Source organism: Chelmon rostratus, chromosome 1, assembly GCF_017976325.1.
Source record: "Chelmon rostratus isolate fCheRos1 chromosome 1, fCheRos1.pri, whole genome shotgun sequence".
NCBI classification, from domain to species: Eukaryota; Metazoa; Chordata; class Actinopteri; order Chaetodontiformes; family Chaetodontidae; genus Chelmon; species Chelmon rostratus.
In genome coordinates, this window is record NC_055658.1 from 13,147,849 (window position 1) to 13,169,631 (window position 21,783).

Here is a 21,783-nt window from a genome sequence, read left to right on the forward strand (position 1 = left end):
CCAGAAAAAGGTCAGGCGAAACAAGCTTCACTTCCCTTAACTCTCAACTTTATTTGTCCCCAGTTGGTTTTGCAACAAGATACAAGACAATGAAATACAACCAGCCTATGGGGGGGTGGGGGGTCCCCGGTCGACCATTACAATCATAGCATTCCAAGAGTAAAGGGTGACAATGAATGAATGCCTGTATCTGTTGTTCTTTACGGTGGGAACTCTGGAGGGGTTGGGTGCTGACTGCCTGTCTGTGGTACGGGGTAGTGAGGTTACTTTGCTGTCCTCTTCTATTTTGGAAAGACCAGGTTTGGCTGAGACTGCCGTACCAGCAAATTGGAGATCATGTTGAGACAGACTAAGACAGGGTCATGAGGGTCTTATCCACGTGGAACTGTGTTTATGAAGGCGGTTGTTGCAGGCCCATTTTGCAAAGCATCTCTGTGTTGGGGTTAAAATTCAACTTACTGTGTATCAAGCTACCAAAGTGCTTATATGTTTCCAACTCCTACGGGCTGCCCCTTGTAGCAGGTATTTATATGAAGCAAGTATTTATATGAAAATGCTTTGTTAAGCTGAATATGGGACCAATATAAATTTCATCCTGTAAATTGTGAAATTCTAATCAACCCTTAAAGGTGGGGTGAGTCATTCTGGAGAAAGATCGCTGACGTTGCCGTCTCCTCTCCACCTTCCCCTCGTCCTGTGCACAAGCACGGACAGCACCTGTTGCTGATTGGCTAGAATGGTATTATGTGCCTCGGTCCGAGCCACTTTGTTTGTTTCCCATTTACAGAGCCAGGGCTGTTTACAGTGCGTGTTTTGTTTTGTTTTCAGTGCACACAGAACAGACAGCTATCAGATCACGAGGAGATATTTGCTGAAACTCAGTGATATAATATATATTGAATAATAATCATATATTTGGCCTTATATTATCCCTTACCTTTAGTAAGGTGGAAATTTATTAACATGTGACACGTTGAAATGCAACGTGTCATCAACAGTAAATTTCCAAATGGCTCACCACTGTGCCCGCCACTGGCGTCAGTGAAATAGTGTGAAAACCAAGTACAGGTTCCCTCTGCCTCCCTCCTATATTCATCATTAATAGTGTTACTGTCCACCTGGTGAGCCAGACAGCTACCAGGTTGGGTTCCTTATTTCCTGATCAGCGGGGCTCCTCCTGTGTGTTCAGACGAATATTGTGCAGTGATCTGACTGCAACTTCAAAAGCACCACAAGTCTTCCTCGCTATTACCGCCTCAGTGGGACCCTGCACGACCAAGCCTTTGAAACTCACAATCTCATTTCAGCGTGTTCTGCTGGGCCTGATATTCTTCAGTGACTCAAAGTTGTTAATGTGGCGCAGTGTGGAAATGCTGCTTCTGCATGTCATCTTCTTTCCTGTATAATTAACTTGCACACTTTTTGAAGTTGATCTGGCTATGTAATATCCATCAATATGCAATGGTATTGTCTGAACCTGTTGAACTTCTACTGTGGGCTTTCCTTTCCTTCTGATTGACTGGTTTGGCTTGCAAGCATATCAGCCAAAACAGCAGTACCATAAAGAGATAATATGCAGTGGTGGAAGACATATTTAGATATCTTGCTTTTAAGTGAAAGTAGATATACTAAAGTCAAAAAATACTCTGTTACAGGTGAAAGTTCTGTGTTCAAAGTGTTACACAAGTAAAAGTACAAAAGTCAGCAAAATGTATTTAAAGTATGAGAAGTAAAAGTACTCATTATGCAGAAATACTCATTTCCTTTGAAAATAAAGCACTGTGTCGTATAAATCCCTCAGATGTTTAAAATGTTCATTTGAAAAGTGACTTGTCATTAAGTACAATAACTACAATATTATCTCTCTGAAATTTAATGGAGTGGAGGTATAAAGTAGCATAAAACTGAAATACAGTATATAAGTGAATGTACTTAGTTACATATCAGTGTTGTCAACGTTGTGTTTACAACGTGTTCTGCTGCCCCCAAGTGGCCAGACAATCAATTAACAGGCCTCTAAATACTAAGAGGATCCTTTTAATTATAAAACAACGAGAGCAAAGAGGAGAATTTATACATTTCAGTCAGAGCAGTAATAAAATCCCCAACTCAGGATTACTGAAAGTTGTTTCCATTGTCTGTACGCTCTTCTTGCACTCTTGATGCGGCTTGTCCACTTCGGAGTCATTGTGAGCTGTTAGTTCTGCCAACAGTGGGCAGCAGAGCGCTGTCTCTGAAACTGTAGAGAGGCTGTTTGGATGGGGTTTCAGTTACCGCTTCAGCTTTTAAAGTTCAGCTTCACCTTTGGATCTGGTCTTATTTTTGAGAAAACACACCTAAACCTCTTTTACAGAGCACTCTGGGCTGATGGGCAAGCTATATTCTTGCAGCACCTCATGAAAAATGTCTGCATGCACTCGAGTATGACAGCCTGTTTGGTGTGTGTGTGTGTGTAGGGGAGCAGGGGGGTGTAGAAGGAAAGGAAACATCAGGGCGGCTCCTGCCAACTGCCTGTGCCTGAAATGACAGAGACAGGTGCTGTAAAATCACCCCTTTATACCAGAACCGTCTCTCTCACACACACACTCATGGACACAGTGACACATGTAGGCATGGTGACACCCACCCAGCACGCACAGTCGGCCTGCCAACACGCTCCATTATTTCACTGCTCTACTTTCTAGCACGAGGGTTTCTGGACTGTAGTATCAACAGTATCGAGGGTTTCCTGTGTACAGCTCGTACAGTTTCATTTGTGCAGCTGATTCCTGGTTTATAACTGTGGTGCTTAATGTCCACGTTAGTCTTCACTTTTGGTTTCTAGCATGATAATTTACAGTCCTGGGAGTGAAGGAGCATCTCTGTGTTGAAGGAGAAGCCAATGTGGTTCGAAGTTGTTTGCTTTCTAAAGATCCATATCAACCTTTGACCTGTGAGCAGACTTGCTGATAGGGTGTTGAAAGTAGCATTGAGGAGGACCCCCCACCCCACCCCAACACCCACCCTCATTTAACCGCCCCATAATACCAAACATCTTTCCTGCTGATTGCGTCTCCCCTGAGGACCAACAAGGTAAACTTCTCACTCTGTTTTGTTTTTTTCCATCTAAGGTGGACAGCCACCTCCTCTTGCGGCAGAGTCGGTTGCCTAAAACACTCATCGGTCATGGCAGCATTTCTCTCAAATTTTAAGCATCGCAGACATGGCAAACTCTGCTTTGACATCGCTCACGGAGCACCATAGATCTTCATCTTCTGCTTTGACAGAGTGTTCAAAATAGCAGGAGATCTAAGAGTTCTGGATGAATGTTGTGAATGTGTGGGGCCACGACACTGGACAGGGGGGTTACGTATGCGGCCTTATGACATGAAGGTTGATCCGGACGAGAAGGATTTAAGAAGAAAAAGAGCGCTAAGCTACTTAAGCCTGTAAACACAAGCGAGCAGCATGTTTTGCTGTCAAGTAAGGGCCATAAATGAAAAAAATGTTGAGGTATTTTCCTCTTAGTGTGACAGTAACGGATGTCAGAAGACTTATGAAGAGATAGAGTGAGGAGTGGGGACTTTCCCATTGATTTTTGTAGCAACTTACATCTACAAATTGCAACATTAGTTTCAACACAAGCTGAAAATAGTCCATAGTTGTAACTTATTATCACGGGCAAGTGGCGAGAGATGTTTGCCTCCAACTCTTAAAAGTAGAATTCCATCGCCAGGAAAACAATTAAACTTCAATCTAAAGTGATTATGCTCTGGATGTATTTGTGAATTGTAGAATAGTTCTGTGTCTGGTTAGAAATTAGTCGATTCGTTTAAAAGAAAATAGAAAAATAATCATTACAAATTTTTGTTTGATAATTGAGAAAATTGTTAAACTTTCTTTGATTTCAGCTCCTGTTTGTTTCTGTTTTTTCATTTTATATCATTGTAAAATGAACATGTTTGGGTTGTAGATTGGGTTTTTTTTGTGCGTCCAGGTTTTATTTATGTATCCTGGTGTTTTTCCTGACTTTAACTGGTGTGTGGACACTGTTTCTGTCTACACCACTAACAGCTGCCCTCTCTGTCTCTCTCTCTGTCTCTCTCTCTCTCTCTCTCTCTCTCTCTCTCTCTCTCTCTCTCTCTCTCTCTCTCTCTCTCTCTCTCTCTCTCTCTCTCAGCCTGTGAGTGACAGCACATGTGCTGCTGGGGTACATGGGAGGGCCGCTGCTGAAATTCTAGCCCCTTACCCCACGACTGCTGTGAGACATACCCCAGCCATGGACAGGGAGGAGCTGTGAGAGACAAACGCTGGGAGAGGAAAGGAGGGCGAGAGACACTGAGAGAGAGAGGGAGAAAGAGAGAGAGCTTGTAAGTGCAGGAGGACAGCGAGAAGGAAAGAGAGGGACAGGTTTCAGGGGTGGAGGGTTTGGCCTTTTTGCACTGTAGAGCCTCTCAGGAGCCCAGATCTTAGTGGAGGAGCCTCAGATCTCTCAGCCAGCGGAGGTCTTGTTCATACTGAGCTTCTGAGTGCAGGTACTGAGGATAGCGGCACAGATGTTGACAGTGTGTGTGCTGGGTGCTCTGCTTTGTCAGGTAAGAAAGATCATCCTCTCTTTATAGCTGCGGTCGACTAGCAAAAACAAAATATATACTTATATATATATATATATATACTTAGTTAAGCGCTGAAGTACTTTTCTGTCTGTTTTCTTTGTTATAACCAGTGTGAGCTGTCTGTGGATGAAAGGAGACTTCAAATGAAACAAGTTAGCGAGATGGCAGTAACTAATGGCAGTTTTTTGGACAATGTAATCTTAGGTTGTTGATTTGATTTAATCCTATAAAAGATCTTAGAGCACAGGTGCCTGAGCAATACAAAAATATCAGTAACAAGTAATTGAACCTATGGATTGCAATGGCTGCTGTAAAGATACTCCAATTGCACTTGAGTTGTTTTATGTGGAACAGACCCCCTCTCTTCCTCAGCTACATGCATCTAGATCCAGCCTACCCCCAAATTTCAGCCCCAGAGTTTTCACTTCCTGCCCCTTCAGAGTGTGATCTTAGTTGGAGAATGACCTTTAGCTGCCCTGCTCGTCAGATATACAGTTTATGTTTTTACCTGAGTGATGTCCTCAACCAAACATCAACTGATTTTCATCAATAGAGGCACTGAACTGGCTCTGCTTGTGGCTGATCTAAACATTTCATCCTAGTTGGAGAGAGGATGATGAAGTGTTTTGAGGAGGACTAGAGTCCAGATGTGTACCGAGGGCTCAGGGCATCATTAGTAGCCCCTGTCGGCAGACGCCATTGTGAGATCTAAAATGGATGACAAAGTAAGCTGACTTATTACCAACAGCACTTCCAGCCACCATCAGTCTTTCTCTCTGTTTGGAGTAGTAATGGAGCGCAGGTTGGGAGGGTGAGTGAGCCGGCCTCCGGTGATTCTTGAGGGAAGTCTTGGCCATGATGAGCTCTATAATTCATTGTAAATGTTGCAGATGTTGTATATCGGTGGAAATGAATAATTCAGATCTTCTCAGTCGCTGAAGTGTCTTTGACCTTGTCAGTTGTTAAAAGTTTCTGCAAAGTTTCGGTGCCTGTGTGGTTGGAAGTCTTCACAGTGAATTTATGCTGCTTTCATATTCCATGTCGAATTGATTCTGGAGAAAATCACTTAAAATATATGTTGTCTCTTTTGAACATGGGAGTGATTGATCACTGACCCATCCACGGGGAAAACCACTTTGTCACAGTGAGGCCTAAGCCCCTAATGAGATTGAACAAAAGATATTTTGGTCAAATCCTCAGAACCTCAGCAATAATTCTACTTATGATCTTCCATATATACATATGTAGATAAGCCGTGAATGGCTTGAAAGACCTGAGCACCCTGAACACAACCTTTCAGGTGCAGGACGCCAGTCCTCAGGCTGGAGGTAGATATCAGAGAACTGCTTAAGCCCTGTGTGGTCAGGCTGATACAGCACCTTCAATTTAATCACACATTAGGTGATACCCAGATAACAAAAAGTGTCTCTTAAGGTTTGTTTATTGAGTTGAAATTTCCATTAAATGGAAACAATCTGCTGCACTAAAAATCTATCTTTTAAGTATGAAGCATTAACCCGGTGGTGAAAGGTTTATAGCTGACTACTTCAAACAGGACAGCAGTGTTAGTTAGGCAACCCACCATCGCAGCAATGCCTTATCTCTGCACAAAACACTCACATTTTCTCCGTACAATGATTCCCAAAGGTTATAGATGCCTATGTTGGACAAATACACAAACATTTTGGGTATGGTTTCCCAACTGACACAAATTTTAATAAATTATTTTTAGATTGAAATTAGCCATCAGCAGCTGTCAAAGGCTTTGATCCGTGTCACCTGATAGCTTTCAGTTGTGCTCTTTTCATTTTCAGTAGGCTGCTGTTGTTTTGAGCTGAGCAGTGTTCAGGCCCGCTGGGTGCATGTTGTGGTGAGGAGTGGGCAGCAGCAACAGCTGTTCCCAGATGCATACGTGATGCCATTTGTCCCGCTCCGTAATCCCCCTGGCGGAAAGAGGAGTGGGCCGCTCCTGGACCATGAAATCGGGTACAAATCAAGAGTCTATAGCAGCGGCCAGCTGGCGCTGAGGTCTCACTCATCGGAAACAATCAGTCAGAGGATTTAGAGTCTGAATCGCAGGTCCTGCTGGGTGTGGATACCTGCAGGCTGTTTTACGCTGACTAGGGTTTCAGAGGGAGCGAAGGGCAGAGAGACGACTTCCAGATCATAAAACCAGTTTACTGAAGTCAATTTCCTGTCCTTCTTTTTTTTCTCCTCGTTATTTTTCACAGACTGAGACATGAAGAGCAAGTGTGACCGTTATTGTTTTAATGGTCAAGCACAAGAATAAGCCAGAAGCAACGTTATGATGGATTTGTCACTTGGTATCCCCAATATGTAAGTTAATTATCCCACGTAGAGAAGTAAAAAACAGGATTCTTTATTCACCTCACCACTAACGTACAGTCAACGCATATTTTTTTAAAATAAACTGATAAAGAGAACTTTGCACATATTTACATTCATGCAAATTCAATCTGATGTAGTTGGTATGTCTGTCAGTTGAAGATCTCTACAAAAACTTCAAGTACTGTGGGTTTTAGCAGTGTCTCTCCCATCAGAGTGTGTGAAGAGGCCTCCACCACTGATGTGTCCAAAAGAGTTTAAGAGGTTAATGTTTTAAACAGATTGTTTTTAGTTCTGGTGTATCCCAGTTAACACAACGTGTCTGATGATGTTTCTGTGCTGGAAAAGGAGAGGACAGTATGACTTTATTGATAGCAAAGGTGTGCCTCTTTCACGTCCATTACATTCCTGCTCATCCTCTATTAAATAAAGAAATTATTGACTATATGTTTCATTTAATCAACCACTTAAGCCATCAGATGACAGTGACTCCATGTGTTTGCCCCTACTGAGCCCCACTTTTTATCTAAGTTTAATATTATAACCTTGCTCAGCATTCCTAAAGCTCAGACATCTGTTCCAAGAGGGACTCACACTTGTAGCGGCACCATAAATAGGGTGTCCATACCCATGCCAGGCAGTCATGACTTAGCAAAGAGTAGGGGTGTGGGACCAGTGACTGACTGGTTAAATGTCTATGCCTGAGGACCAGCAGCAGAAGTGACCACAGGGACACCTGTGCGACCTCTAGCCCGTGGCTGAAGGGACAGCCAGGCATGCTGCAGGCATCGCTTACCGGCTAGACAGTCTTTTTCTGATTCATCTCAATGACTGTTCCACTCAGACATATCTGGAAAGGAGACCCTCAGGCCAATAGAGATTTAGTAGAGATGCACAGCTCCAGTGGACTCTCAGGAGGCTGCTTTTACTCATAAATTCAAATGTCTCAAGATGGCAAATAGCATGTTTATGTATCCCCACACCTTATACCATTCATTTACACTTGAAACAAAAATATAAATGAATGTTCATGGTTTGCAACGTGTGACAGGCACTTGCATTGCTGTATTAAATTGCACTAATGGTTCATGAATGCGTGTCCAACAAGTAATGCAGTTGAAATGCAGTAATGCTCAGAAGGTGGACAGCTCCAATGGGTTTTGTGAATGAATGTGTGAGTTTTAATGCATTTTCAACAGTAGCAAACCTTAATTTTACAGCTATGGTGAATATTAGTGTGTGAGTGTTTACTGCAGTTTTACACTATATGTTTGAAGATGGCGGATATCTGACACACATCTCATCTCAGCACATTTTGAAGTGTAACAAGTATGTTGTGAAACTGTGAACAACATTACTTTAGAAATGTTAAGATGCTACTTATCAGAGGACCCAATGCTTTAGGTTTTCATATGAGCTTTTCTTTAATACAACTGTGACAGTCACACCTCTGTATCTGGCCTGTCTTTTCTTGTTCTTATTGTTTCAAGTTATTATTACTTTATATATTCAAATCCTTGATTACTCCATTTTAAGGCATTGTCTACGACACAGCAGGTCAATAAGTAAACCAGAACACAATCTACAATGTCACACTACTCTCATCCTCATCCGGGAGGTGGGATCAAACTTTGTCGTGCTCGGTAAACACTCGTCAGCAGCAGAGTGCTTAGCGGTTCTGGCTGTGAGGGCATGTCATCCTGAAACAAGCTGTCCATACGTCTGCGAGGGCCCGAGGTGAAAGGCCAAGCTGTAAAAGTTTCTGGGAAAAGCCTCAAAAACAGTTAATCTGTGTGTGGTGTCATCGCTCAGCCTGTCAGAAGAGGCACTCAATGGTCTAATTGGTAACATGACACTTTGGTGTTACCGCATCTTGGTCTGGTAAAGACATTATAACAGTGGCTGAAACTAAGTGGGGCCACTATCCAAAACACAGTGTGAGCCTGAAGCACAGGACAAGACCAGGAAGTGTGTGAAATAACAGATGTTGTTTGTTATCTAGTTGTTGTAAGCTTTGAAACTGGAACACTTTGTTGTTGCTGCTGTTTAGTTAACGTACAGTGTATTCGTCACTGTTAAGGTAGTCAACAGTCCATCAAACCTGTTGTGTCTGCTTGTTTCCAGTTTCCTCATACTCCATTTATCAGTTGTGTGATGAATAGAACACCGCTGATACCAAATACACAAAACAACTTGACCATCTTAATAAAGCAGTATCTACTCCTACTGGATACAGCAATTTACAAGAGAGATATGAACTGTCATGAATACAAAACATTCAAAATTACAGCCAACGTTTCAAAATATTCTTTAGTAAATGGATTTTTTAGCCACCATTGGCTAAAATGGTTAAATTTCTTTTTTTAGCCATGTTAGCGGTCAGGCTCTTGGGATGGTAATATTGGTCTGTCAGATAGCTGGTCAGTCAGTCAGTTTGTCTGTTTGGTATCAACTGATTGAGTTCAAATGTTCTATCCCTGGAGGATAAATCCTACCGCCTTTAATGATCCCCTGATTTTTCCTGTAGCACCTTTTTGTTTTTTAGTGACATGTCTCAACTATTGGATGGATTGCCATGAAATGTGGTGCAGGTATCAGTGGTACCCAGATGATTTGTCCCGTGGCTATGGTGGCCCCGCGACTTTTCCTGTGGTGACCCCCCAGCAGGTCAAACTTTCACAAACCCTGTGAAATATCTCAACATATACAGGATGGATGGGTTCATTCATGGTCCCCAGATGATGTATCCTATGATCCACTGTGGGGTTTACATTTGCAGTTCTGAGTGAACTGTCTCAACTGACTGTTGTGCACACATTCATGACACCCTCAGGATTAACTGGAATAACTTTGGCGACCTCTTAAGCTTTTCAGCACCATCATTTGGTTTATGACCAAAGACCTGCAAAACTAATAATACTCTTATCCTCCTCATCCATAATTCATGTTTATTGCTAATTAGCAAATGCTAGCATGCTGACACACTAAAGTAAGATGTGTCTAGTACAGCCGAACAGAGCCACTAACATGGCCGTGGACTCTTGTTAAACACATACAGTAAATTCTTAACTCTTTCTGATGTACTCAGGTCTCTTTCATCTCTTCATATTGATGGTTTACCCTAACTAACCACAACATGTTCACCCTTTAACTGAACTTCCTTTTGTTCATTAGGTAAATACAGCGTGGCGCACTGGAGAAGAGCTTTGCAATGCGTATTTTACATTTGATGAACTCGCATAGAGGCTCTCGCTGCTCTGCACCTCCCTGCGCGTGCATTCTCAAAGTCAGAAAAAGCTGCTCACGTTAGCCCAAGTGTCCCCAAATCAAGCAAACTTAGAAAGTGCTATACTTGGAAATGCAACTGTGATGCAGCTGTTATTGATGTTGAGGTTAAGTAGCAATGCAGAATGTGTGCTATGCCGGTGGAAGTTTGAGAGCTCATATGTGCAGAAGTCTTAAGTATGGAAGTTGATGGCGACCGGGATGAATTTGTGCGGGTGACATGCACTGCTGGAATGTGAGTGTAAACATCCCTGTGAGAACGTGGATGACGATGGCTACAAAAAGCTAAATAGGTAGGGGTCGGGAATATAGAGCAGTCTAAGATTAGCCTGCCCTCTGACTCTGCCTGCAGATGCCAGCCATGGTTGCCATTCCTCCCCGCACTGTCCAGCAGCGTGCCAAAGGATCAGTATATCAGATCAGCCGCCCAGAGACAGGGCAGAAATCACAGGCCATTCACAAAATATTCACAAATGTATTCACTCATCTATTATTTAATCAATAGTCAGTTTGAGTGAAAACACAAAGACAAAACAGACAAAGCTTTTTGCCAATTTAGTACACATTTATGTCTTGTTCTATAGACTGTGCCTTTGAGCTGTTAAACATATGGGAAATAATGCTGAATCCAGTGAATTCCCACAGAGAAGCCGGAAGCAGCTTACGGAAATGTGTGTATATGCTGATGCGTGGGTGGGTGTTTTGTTGATGCGTGTATATAAGCCTGCGTGTGTGAGAAAGCGTATGTATGAGTGTGTCTGTGGAATTCCTACAGCCGAGCAGATCTGTAAGGTGACCCCAAACTCCCAGTCAGGTGCAGAGCTGAGCATAAAGGGGAATTTGTGAGTGTGAGTGGGAATGCGGGTGGGAAAGCACAGGATCTAAATCCATAGACGACAGCTGTTGTGTGAGTGTGGGTCTTCGCATGTGTGCGCGTCTGTTTGTGCGAGCGCGGCCGAGACAGCGATGTGGTGAATGAGGGCTCGTGAAATGAGCATGAGTGTTTGTGTTTCCTCGTCCTGAGATGAATTTGCACCCAGATCAAAGGAAGCTGACAAAGACGTGTATTAGTGTGTGAAACCTGAAGCCACGGCCCTGCATCCCTTCTGCTCTGGAACGATCCCATGGACTCCACATTACAGAGAGCCTCTGAGCTGCAGCGAGCGTACAGCCATTCCATCAGGCCACTGGGAATGTTAGAGCACTGAGGGAGACTCCTGACATGATCTTAAACAGCTGCAAATGCCTATAATGACATAATTTGTGTCTTCCATGAAGCCAAGAAGTACAGGAATTGAAAAATGCACTGACGTGCTGCATTAAATCTCCATGTCTGATTAGTGGAGTGCAATGTGTATTATTGTCTAATTAACTGCATGTTCCTGAGACTTTCTTTTGTGAGTTTCATGCTGCTGTCATTTCCTTCAGGTGTGGAGCTCTGCGGAGCTCCGTCACAGCGAGGAAGAGCTGCATCCTCGGGCTCTCTACCCATGGAGGAATCAAGGCAAAGGAGTGGTCAGGGTGAAAAGGGACTGGATCATCCCTCCAATCAGAGTGCTGGAGAATAGCAAACAGGTCCCTGAAGACCTTGTCCAGGTAAAGATGTCAAACTAGCCCACATCTTTTCACATTAGATATAAATCAGTGTGTGATTTCTGGTATAAATGGTCCTTAAAGTATAGCTTTACATCTTTTAAAGCCTGGTTAAAGACAATACCGGGTTGCTTGCTGTCACCATTCCTCCCATTCAATTTGCTTTCAATCTAAGTAAAGAGGGAAAAAATCCACAGTCCTCGTTCTGTGTTCTGTGGTCTTTTTTTGCGGTGGTGGTGTTAGTGGGTGGGGGGAATCTCAGAGATTTGGGCAGCGTGAGAGCATGACAGAAACTGAGAGCCGGGGTCTCAAGCCAAAGACGTGATGGTTGGCAGACTGGCTAATATGAGGCTTCAGCAGGCTGAGTTTGACAAATCAAATGGATTTTTAATCTATTATGGACAAAATTCCCTCTTTTTGTGCCTCTACTGCGACTCAATAGAGAAATACTGTGCATGGTAAAAAGCAGCCTTTTCCGTTCTCACACATTCATATTCAGTTCAGACTAATAAAAGGGGCAAATTTACCCCTCAGATAATTTTCTCATCTTCAAGACAGTGGATCCCTGATTTCAGACAGACGACAGCAGGCTTCTCATTCATAGCCCACGACCATCAATTTTGTTGGCTGAAAAGACGACTGGCTAACAGATTTTATCAGCTGTAGCTAGCTAGCTAATTAAGCTAATGTGATGAATGAATTTTCAGTATTTCCAGATGACTGGTTTTAAAACAAGAACTCTTCGAAGGCATTAAATGTGCAAGAAGTCAGCATCCTTCACAATAGCAGTTGAGGATGGACGTTAGTTAGTCCTGGTTTTATAGCTATGATGAGGAATAATGTGAAATCGTGCTGTTGTTTCATTTCACTTACATAATCCTGTACCATAATCAAACTGCACGTTTCACATGTAAGATTACATGAAACTGCTTGTGTTTGGCAAACATTGAGCTATCTCAGTGAACATTAACTGAGGCTGGCAAAGTGTTAAAGTGATAGTTTGGGTGTTTTGAGGTGGGGTTGTATGAGGTATGTATCCATAGTCACTGCATTACCTACAGTAGTTGATGGTCAGCATGCCCCCCCAGTATGGAGAAGCAGACGGGACTACCAGCACAGAAGCTGAGTAATGTAGTGCTGTGGACGGGTCAGCATCAAAATATATGTTATCCAGCTAAAAAAAAGCACGTCTAAAATAATCAAGATCAGTTTAAGTGTACGCAACAATTTTCACAACTTTACTTTGTTGTCAGACAGCACTTTCCTTTGGCATTATATTTTCTCAGCAGTAAACAGCCCCCTCACACTTGTCCAGATCACCCCCTAAATAAGCCAGATAGGCACTTGCTGACGAGCACTGCTGTACTCAACCATCAGGTAATATAGAACTAAATACCTACAAATAAATGAAACAACTGTATGTTCAGTCTGCATCTACAGTTCAACAGCTGAGAAAATATAGTGCCAAAGGAAATGGTTGTGTGATGGCAGGGTTAAGAGCTGGAAATGTTAAAAAATATAGCACACATTTAAACTGATATTTACAAAATACAAATTAATGTGGTATGAGACGCTTGGCTGCTACTGTGAATAATGAGCTAGTTAGCCTGACATGCTAATGTTTACAGCTCATATTCGGAAAGGTTAAAAACAAACAAAATCTAAACTCTGAAAATGCAGAGCGTGTTTCTTACTACAGTCCCATACACAGCACTTCTCTGTCGTGCCTTGTTGCGGTTGCTATGCTGTGATTGGACAATCAATGCATGAGGAAGGGGTTCAGCTCCGTCCATTGTGGCTGTGGTAGCAAAAGGGGGACTTAAGAACAGCACATGCCCACTCTTTGCCGAAAAAAAGCATAAATAAGTAAGTAAAACAAGTAATAATACTACGCAGACTTTGATGAAAATTAGACTGCTATAAAAGCAGGGCCTGGTGGGTTGTATAGAGCTATACAATGATGAATCCAGTTAAAGCCTGCGCTATGCAGCCATGCACTGTTGCTTGTAATTCTTCATCACACAGCACAGGCCAGTGTTTAAAAGACATGTGAAATGTAAATGTTGTGTTCAGGCTGTTACAGATGTCCAGTAAGTGTATAAATCTACCGTACAAGGAGAAATATTGAGCCACTTTTACATGGTGATGAAAATGCAGCAGAGGCCATATGTCACAGAAAATGAATGCAAACTGAATAAAATATAGACTCCTTGCTGTATTAGTTCAGAATCTCATTTCCTGCCATAAGTCAAAGGCCTCTCTGAGCTTAAACACTCTTGTGTCAAGGTCCCTGACTGTCAGCATGCTCACATCTGGTGTTACGACACATGCTTTACAATCCTCCAGCCGCCCTCCCATGAGGTTGCGATGACCATCAGCTTCTTCTCATCTTTCCGTCTAGATCAAATCGGACAAAATCTTTACAGGTGAGGTGATCTACAAGTTAGAGGGACCGGGGGTGGACCAGGAGCCCAAGAATCTGTTCGAGATCGATGATAAAACGGGAGTAATCAGGAGCAAGCGGCCGCTGGACAGAGAGAAATACAACACCTTCACGGTAAGAGAGCTTTTATGGGAGTGACATTTCAAATCACCCAGACACTAAAAATGTGTTGCAAAGCACAATGAACAGAAGTACTTAACGCAAGCTACAGTGCACTCAATGAGACCTTGCACAATGTGTTCCAAAGCACAGGTCCATGTTTTTGTCTTAAGGCATTTATCAGTGTCTCAGACGGTAGTCCAAACAGCCAGAGGTCAGTTTCCAGGGGCCTTTATTGGCATCTTGGGAAGCACTTCAAAATGTTTCAAACCAGATGACTGTGATGTAACCCGTGACGCTGAACCAAACATCCTGCGCATTTCTTTCTGCCATTTCTAGCATCTGTTGTGCTCACCTTGAGTGGCGTGTTGGATGTTTCCTTCATGGAATGCATGAATGTGGTGGTAATTAACAGCCAGAAACAACCATCTCATGAATTCAGCTTTCATTCAGAAGCGTTCGTCTGTTGTATCTTTGTATCTGTGTGCAGCTGAAAGCCTTCGCGCTGTCCCCCAGCGGAGAGAGACTAGAGAATCCTACCACCATAGAGATAGTGGTGCTGGATCAGAACGACAACAGGCCCTCCTTCACCCAGAGCCAGTTTGTTGGCACTGTCTCTGAGTTCTCAATCCCAGGTACATCCGTGTATTATATACTGCATTATTCTTGAACCACATTGCTCCAAAAAACACAGAAAGCGCACCATCTTTCCATTCAAAAGAATTCTTGTTTAGTGTTTTGTAAAGTTTGTCAGTTTTTCAGTGAAGTCCTGCAGCCTCAGTACATATGTCACATATCTGTGACTCATTCTGACTGGTCGTTCCGGCTGACCGAAGCTTTTGATTATTCTTGACAGGCACGTCGGTGATGTCAGTGTCAGCCACCGATGCAGATGACCCAATGACAGAAAACGCTTTTCTGAGCTACTCCATCATTGGCCAGGAGAGCATTCCCGCCAACGCTGTTACCAAGACGATGTTTGGCATCAACAACCAGACAGGAGCCATCTACACGAGAGATGTAGGCCTGGACCGAGAGGTAAAATGCAGTTTAAGGTTAAGATGCAGATTTTTGCAGATCACGGTGGGTCTTTTTACTTAAAATGTGCTGGATTCCGTCTCAGGTCGTGAAAAGTTTCAGATTGAAACTGCAGATTGCTGATATGGGCGGCATGGGACTGACGAGTGAAGGCGTGGCAGTCATACATGTATCTGACATCAACAACCATGCCCCGCAGTTCAGCCCTGCCTCGGTGAGCCTCAGACAATATGTGAAGAATATTTTTAACTGTTATTTAAAACGCTTGGCTCACATTAAATTAAATACTTGTTAATTATATATTACTGTTCTGTCACAATGGTTTAAATCTTTTGATCTGTGTTTTGTGTGTGGTGCCTGTAGTACAGTATGATAGCTGTGGAGAACAGGAAGGACTATGAGATTGGCCGGGTGAATGTGACGGACAGAGACGATCGTGGAACTGGAAACTGGGAGGCTAAATACTTCATTTCCAACGACCCCGATGGCAACTTTGACATCAGCACAGATCCTGTGACCAACCAGGGCGTTCTGACAGTGCTGAAGGTACAGCCTGATCTGCTGCTCACTGAAAGAGTGTGAAGGAGGGATGTGGTGACTGTTGAGTACCCATCACACGTTGTGGCGGGATGTTAGGATGACAGCAGCGACTTTGGTGTCATCCATTTCGATTGGGAGATGAAATGTTTGGACTCATGCTGAGCATCCAAAGTCAGGCTGACAAATTTTAGTGGATAAGGAGTCAATTGCCATCAGCTTTGTTCCTCACCCTGCCTTTGTGATTCCTTCTTTTATCTTCACACTAATCTCTTCTGTCAATATTGTCAATATTCTCTACTTCAAACAAAGACAAGGGTAAGAGTAAGGAATGGCATCCCATAGAAGAATTCACTCAGTGGCATATTGTATACTCAAAACTTTGTCCAAAAGGCAAACCTGATGATGGGTGAGAAACAGAGCCTATATATGTTTTTAAATCTTAACCACAATGTGTTTTGTAGTTTGTCTAATGAATTTTGAAGTGGTTGTGGTTTGGCCATATTTTGTGGGTCCAGTATTTCCCCAATAACAGTGCAAAGCTGTGACACAGTGATTTTAGTCAGAACTTAGTTGGTTATGTAGAGTGTATACAGTCAGCAAAGACATTTCAATAAAAGAACTTCTTTATTAATATCCAAATAAATAGTCATTTCTTAATGATTTTATATCAGGATGTGATGAATTACCGTATATGTTTTCCTAGAAATGAAATTGGCAGTAGCTGACCTGCTTTACACTGTCACAATAGCAGTTCAGTTGGAAATAAACTGGAAGTGGTCCAGTTGAACACTATTTTAGCTATAATTACTTTCCAATTACGTTAGATAAATTGGGAAGTAAATGAAATCATTGGAAATTCACAGACCCGTGAAGTAGCACTTTGCTGTGAATGTAGAATGTAGGAGAGTCTCTTCCACCAACAGCCTTCTCTGTGGACCTTTGGCAAAACAACAATAAGACCATTACCGAAACTGGTGTAACAAGGTTTTAAGAAACAACGAGTTAGTTCTGTGCCCCAGGACTGTTTCAAAGTGTACACTATTCATAAGAAATCTGAAATACCTTTACATTTTTACATCCCATTGACCTTCCAATTCACAAAAAAACACTTTTTCCCCGTAAGTCTTCTAAACTCTACCTCATGGACAGTATGTGTTCACTAATGTTGACTGATCTGTTCTTGGCTCAGGAGTAATTCATTTTTTTTAAATGGGTGGTATTGTCCTTTAAATTCTAAAAGTGCTTTGAGGCCCTCAGACACAAGTCAACAGCACCCTCTAGTGGCCAAGCTTTAAACAACAAGTTACTCAGACAAATATGCATACTTGGCCTTTCCTCACATCTTATGCAGGCTGGTAAATTAGTTTGAAATTACTAATATTTTCATTAAGGTTTATTATTAATTCTTTATTATCCAGAAAAGTATTCCCTCCACCAAAAGTATTCTCTGCTCTGTTTGATCATACAGCCTTTGGATTTTGAAGCACAGGATGAGTACGTCCTGCTACTGACAGTGGAAAATCTCAATCCTCTGAGCAACAAAGCTCCAAACCTCCCAGTGAGCACCGCTACGGTGGTGGTGACTGTTGTCAACGAGAATGAAGCTCCACATTTCAAGGAGGACCCCATACAGATTGTGGTCCCTGAGTCTGTGGTTCCTGGGACTTTACTGAAAAGCAATATCGCCTCTGACCCTGATAACTCTGCCCTGAGGTATGATGCAGCAGCAAAGCAAGAGATGTATTTTTTTGTTTGTTTGTTTGTTTTTAAGACAGTTTGTGCATCTATAGCATTTCCTCTGTTGTGTCTGGCAGGTATGAGATTAGCAGAGATCCCGAGAGGTGGCTGGATATCAACAGAGATACAGGAGACATTACTGCCAGGAGAACCTTTAATATGCGATCTCCACATGTTAAAAACAATATCTACAATGCTGTTGTTAAGGTTACAGGTCAGTCAATCTACTTAATCTGTACTTTAGTCAAATACTACTGCAGACGTAAACGCTGAATCAGCTGTTGTAATTTAAAATGGCATTGCTGTGTGTGTATGCTCTCCTGTGTAGATGCTGATGGTATGTCAACCACTGCCACAGTGGCCATCACGCTGAAGGAGACCAATGACTTCCCCCCTCAGCTCTTCCCGCTGAGTGGCTCTGTGTGCAGGGAAACAGGCCGGAGGAGGTCCGGCCTGGTCGTAACTGCAGTGGATGAAGACCTTCCTCCGCACGCTGCACCCTTCACCTTTGAAATACCCGAAGATCTCTCTATCAACTGGACTGTTATTCAAGTCAACGGTAAGGAAAGAGCATCGGGGGTGAGGATGAAGCGCGAACAGTGTTCCCATGAATCTCCAAAGTTCACACCTTTCTCCATTCTCCTTCCCCCTTCAGATACCCATGCTGTGCTCCACCCGCTCGTAGAGCTGGAGGCAGGAGAGTATGCGGTCACAGTGTCTGTGTCAGACTCTGGCAGTCCGGTTCTGAGTGCTTATGCTCAAGTTAATGTCACTGTGTGCCTCTGTGACTCCTTTGGAGACTGTAAGTCTGAGGTGGGAGCTGTCCTAGGCTCCAGTGTGGGGATCAGCTTCATCGCTCTCATCATCATCATGGCCTGTATTGCACTCTTACTGTGTAAGTCTCACCTTGAACATGTCTTAAAAATCTTGCTTTTTTTATATATATACGATCCTAGTTTGAGTTGTTTCCAGTGAAAATCAAAAGCACATTAGAAATTGCTTCTTTTGTCAAGAGGGGGCGCTACATTAAAATAAATGTCATTAAAGATGGACTTTTTTGGAGTTTTGGAGCCTTCAACAGTTGGATAGGCAAAACATGTAGTGCGCCCTCTTAAAATCTGTTCCGCATGTCATTAGATCATCTAGATCTTATCATGCACTCACAAAATAGAGCTGTAACAATCAGCTGATTGACAGAAGAATAGTCAGCAACTATTTTCATTATTGATTAATCATTTAAGTAATTTTTCAAGCAAAAATGCTCAAAAAATAGCTGTTTTCAGCCTGTCACAGAGAACAATATCCTGCTTTTGTCTGTTTTATTTTAATGTAAATTCAATAGATTGTGGTTGTTGACTGTTGGTCGGACAAACAAGATATATATTTATATATTATTCAATTATATGAAGGTACACACCATTAACTAGTTGCTCTTTAGCATACATATTTCCTTATTGTGCACGACCACAACTACTAGGTCATTAGCTAAGAATTCTCCCTCAATAGCCTCATAATTACTGCTTACTGATAGTGAGTACGGAAGCTGATGGACACGAATTATGATCTTAATAACCCAACCCTAACCTTTAATAACCCTAAGAATAAGGGATTCATAAGTGCTTTATAATGACTAAGAAATGGTCATAAATGGAACTAATACACATGATAACAAGCAACTAGTTAATGGTGAATTTGTGCACCTTAATATAAAGAGTTAGAGAAAACAATCTACTGATTAATAGATGACAAAACTCATTAGTTGCAGACCTATAAGCAAACCTGATGGTTTCCCTGTTTGACTGCAGTGCTGCTCCTCCTGGCTGTGGCGGTGACCACCTGTGGGAGGCGCCACCACATCAAGAAAGGAACGGGTCTGCTTGTCGGGGAATCCGAAGACGACATCCGTGACAATGTCTTCAACTATGATGAGCAAGGAGGAGGCGAGGAGGATGAGGTATGCCGGCACAGGCCACAAGTCAAGAGAGGAGGTCCAAGTGATCCTGTGGTTGAGCTAAAGCGGACGCTGTTTGTACAGTGGGGGAGCAGGAATTGTGGATCTGGAATATTTTATGAATGGTTGGGATCGAGGAGTGCAGTGGTACAACACGACAAGACAGTCTTATTGACTTACTTACACTTGTGTTTAATAGTGATCGTGATTTAATTGCAATTGATGTTCACTTTTGTTATTGTGGTTTTGTTTTTTTTCCAGTTTATTAGTTTCAGTGTATTTATTCCTGAAGTACATGCAGAGTCGATCTGTAGCCTCTTCTTCTTACCTTGCAGAACGCCTTTAACATCGACCTGCTGTGGAATCCACACGATGCACCGTCGACCCCGGGGTCCTACTACCCGGGATCTGGTGTTCCTCGAGGCAAGCAGCCCCTCAGGAAGGATGCCCCGCATAACCTGCCCTCGCCTACCTACCCACGGAGGCCCCCTGCAGATCCCACTGACATCGAGGACTACATCAATGATGTAAGCTGCTTCTACCATGACACTGTTTTACCTAAAAGTCATCATTGCGATGTTTTTTAACCATTATCTACCACTACCAAAATTCTAATTTACATAACCAGAATGTACTATCATTCCCAAAGTTACTGACAGACAACACGGGACAACTAAATCTAGGTTTTGCATGTGTCCTGTTGCTGTTGAAGGTTTGTTTAGACCTGTAAAGTCTAAAAACATGCCTATATTTTCAATAGTGAGAAGTACATTAAATGCTTGTCTTTCCATTCAAGTCAAACTCTTCTGTTGCATTACTTCTGTTTATAGGTCTTTGGAGATTTTACAGTAAATGTGAATAAGTTGTAAAGCCTTTCTTGAAGTGTGATAAATTGCCTCAAGTGATGTCACTTGAGTCAGTGTTGGTTGGGGTTGACCACGACAGGCCAAACCCAGGGCAAAAATGTGCGCTATTTCCTGAGAGGTTTTAACCATAAAAATGAGGGACAAAAAAGGATTTTGTGAAGTGATGGAGACGTGCCCCCTCCCCAAGTCCCTGTGAACAAACGTATATGTAACTTCAGATTAACTACTTGTTTGGCATCTTGCTTCCTATATTTGATATCATGCTTTATTTGCATGTTCAGCATTTCAGACACTGAATATTAAAAAAACACACATTTAGTAAATTTCCATCTAGTTACAATTAAAATAAAATTCCCAGGCATTTGCATTATCTTAATCAACTAAAAAATCTTTGATTTTTCTTCGCTCAGGGCCTGGAGGCTGCAGACAACGATCCTAACGTGCCTCCATACGACACAGCTCTGATCTATGACTATGAGGGAGAGGGCTCACTGGCAGGCAGCCTCAGCTCCATTGCTTCAGGCAGCTCTGATGGAGACCAAGACTACGACTACCTCAACGACTGGGGACCACGCTTTCAGAAACTGGCCAACATGTATGACCCACGTTAAGGTGGACAGCAGCCCGCAGAAGAAGACCTGTTAGGGACACAGATCATGCCTCAGGTGTTTTCTGGACAAAAAAAGATTTTAGTCCAGGAAGAGATTTGAATTGTGCTAAGGAAAAAAGAAATGCTATGCAAAGCCGTGGGCTTAACGTGCCTTGGGTTTTATTGAGGATCATTGGGACATAACCGACAAAATGGCTTGTTGTAAAGTTGTGGCTAGCTCAGGAGAGGTGAATGAGACGGTAAAATCGTGGGTTGACACTATCAGCCACGAGGAAAGGAGCTGTGCATGCTACAAGGCAAACAGTGCTGAAATGATTGTCCATGTCTGGTTTTCTTTGTGCTCAGACTTGGATTGCTCAGTAATGATGCACACGAGAAGCCTGACATATTAAAAAAAACCCTTTAAATGTATTTCTTTTTTATATAAGTGATTATTTTATAAGATAATTTTGCTTTGATATTGATTGTGTTTTTCTTTTTTTTTGATCACTAATCCTTCATTCCAGCCTCCGTTCATCTTTTTGGACTCTCAGCACAAACTATTGCTCAACAAAAACATACTGTACCACACATTATTCTGTAATCTAAGTGTTTGGAGGTGAAGACTTTGAATGATGCTTTTTTTTAATATGTTCATTGAATTTAGGTTTTACTGGTGTCTACAGAATAAATGTAAATCT

The 21,783-nt window shown here is 42.5% G+C and overlaps 1 protein-coding gene across 1 annotated transcript; it reads left to right on the forward strand.

The window, feature by feature from the left end:
• The first annotated feature begins 4,396 nt into the window (after positions 1-4,396).
• Positions 4,397-21,715, forward strand: cdh15 (cadherin 15, type 1, M-cadherin (myotubule)). The gene is made up of 14 exons (XM_041940231.1): positions 4,397-4,574; positions 11,655-11,822; positions 14,221-14,376; positions 14,852-14,996; positions 15,218-15,399; positions 15,485-15,613; positions 15,763-15,945; positions 17,408-17,652; positions 17,754-17,890; positions 18,005-18,235; positions 18,332-18,571; positions 19,482-19,630; positions 19,963-20,154; positions 20,904-21,715. Exons 1-14 carry the CDS (start codon positions 4,536-4,538, stop codon positions 21,102-21,104), a joined length of 2,397 nt encoding a protein of 798 aa, XP_041796165.1. The 5' UTR covers positions 4,397-4,535; the 3' UTR covers positions 21,105-21,715.
• Positions 21,716-21,783: the final 68 nt, after the last annotated feature.

Coding starts and splice junctions, on each gene's coding strand:
- cdh15 (XM_041940231.1), top strand. CDS start 4,536: ATGTTGACAGTGTGTGTGCTGGGTGCTCTGCTTTGTCAG. Junction 15,946..17,407: donor GCGTTCTGACAGTGCTGAAG/GTACAGCCTGAT, acceptor TTGATCATACAG/CCTTTGGATTTTGAAGCACA. Junction 19,631..19,962: donor GAGGAGGCGAGGAGGATGAG/GTATGCCGGCAC, acceptor CTTACCTTGCAG/AACGCCTTTAACATCGACCT.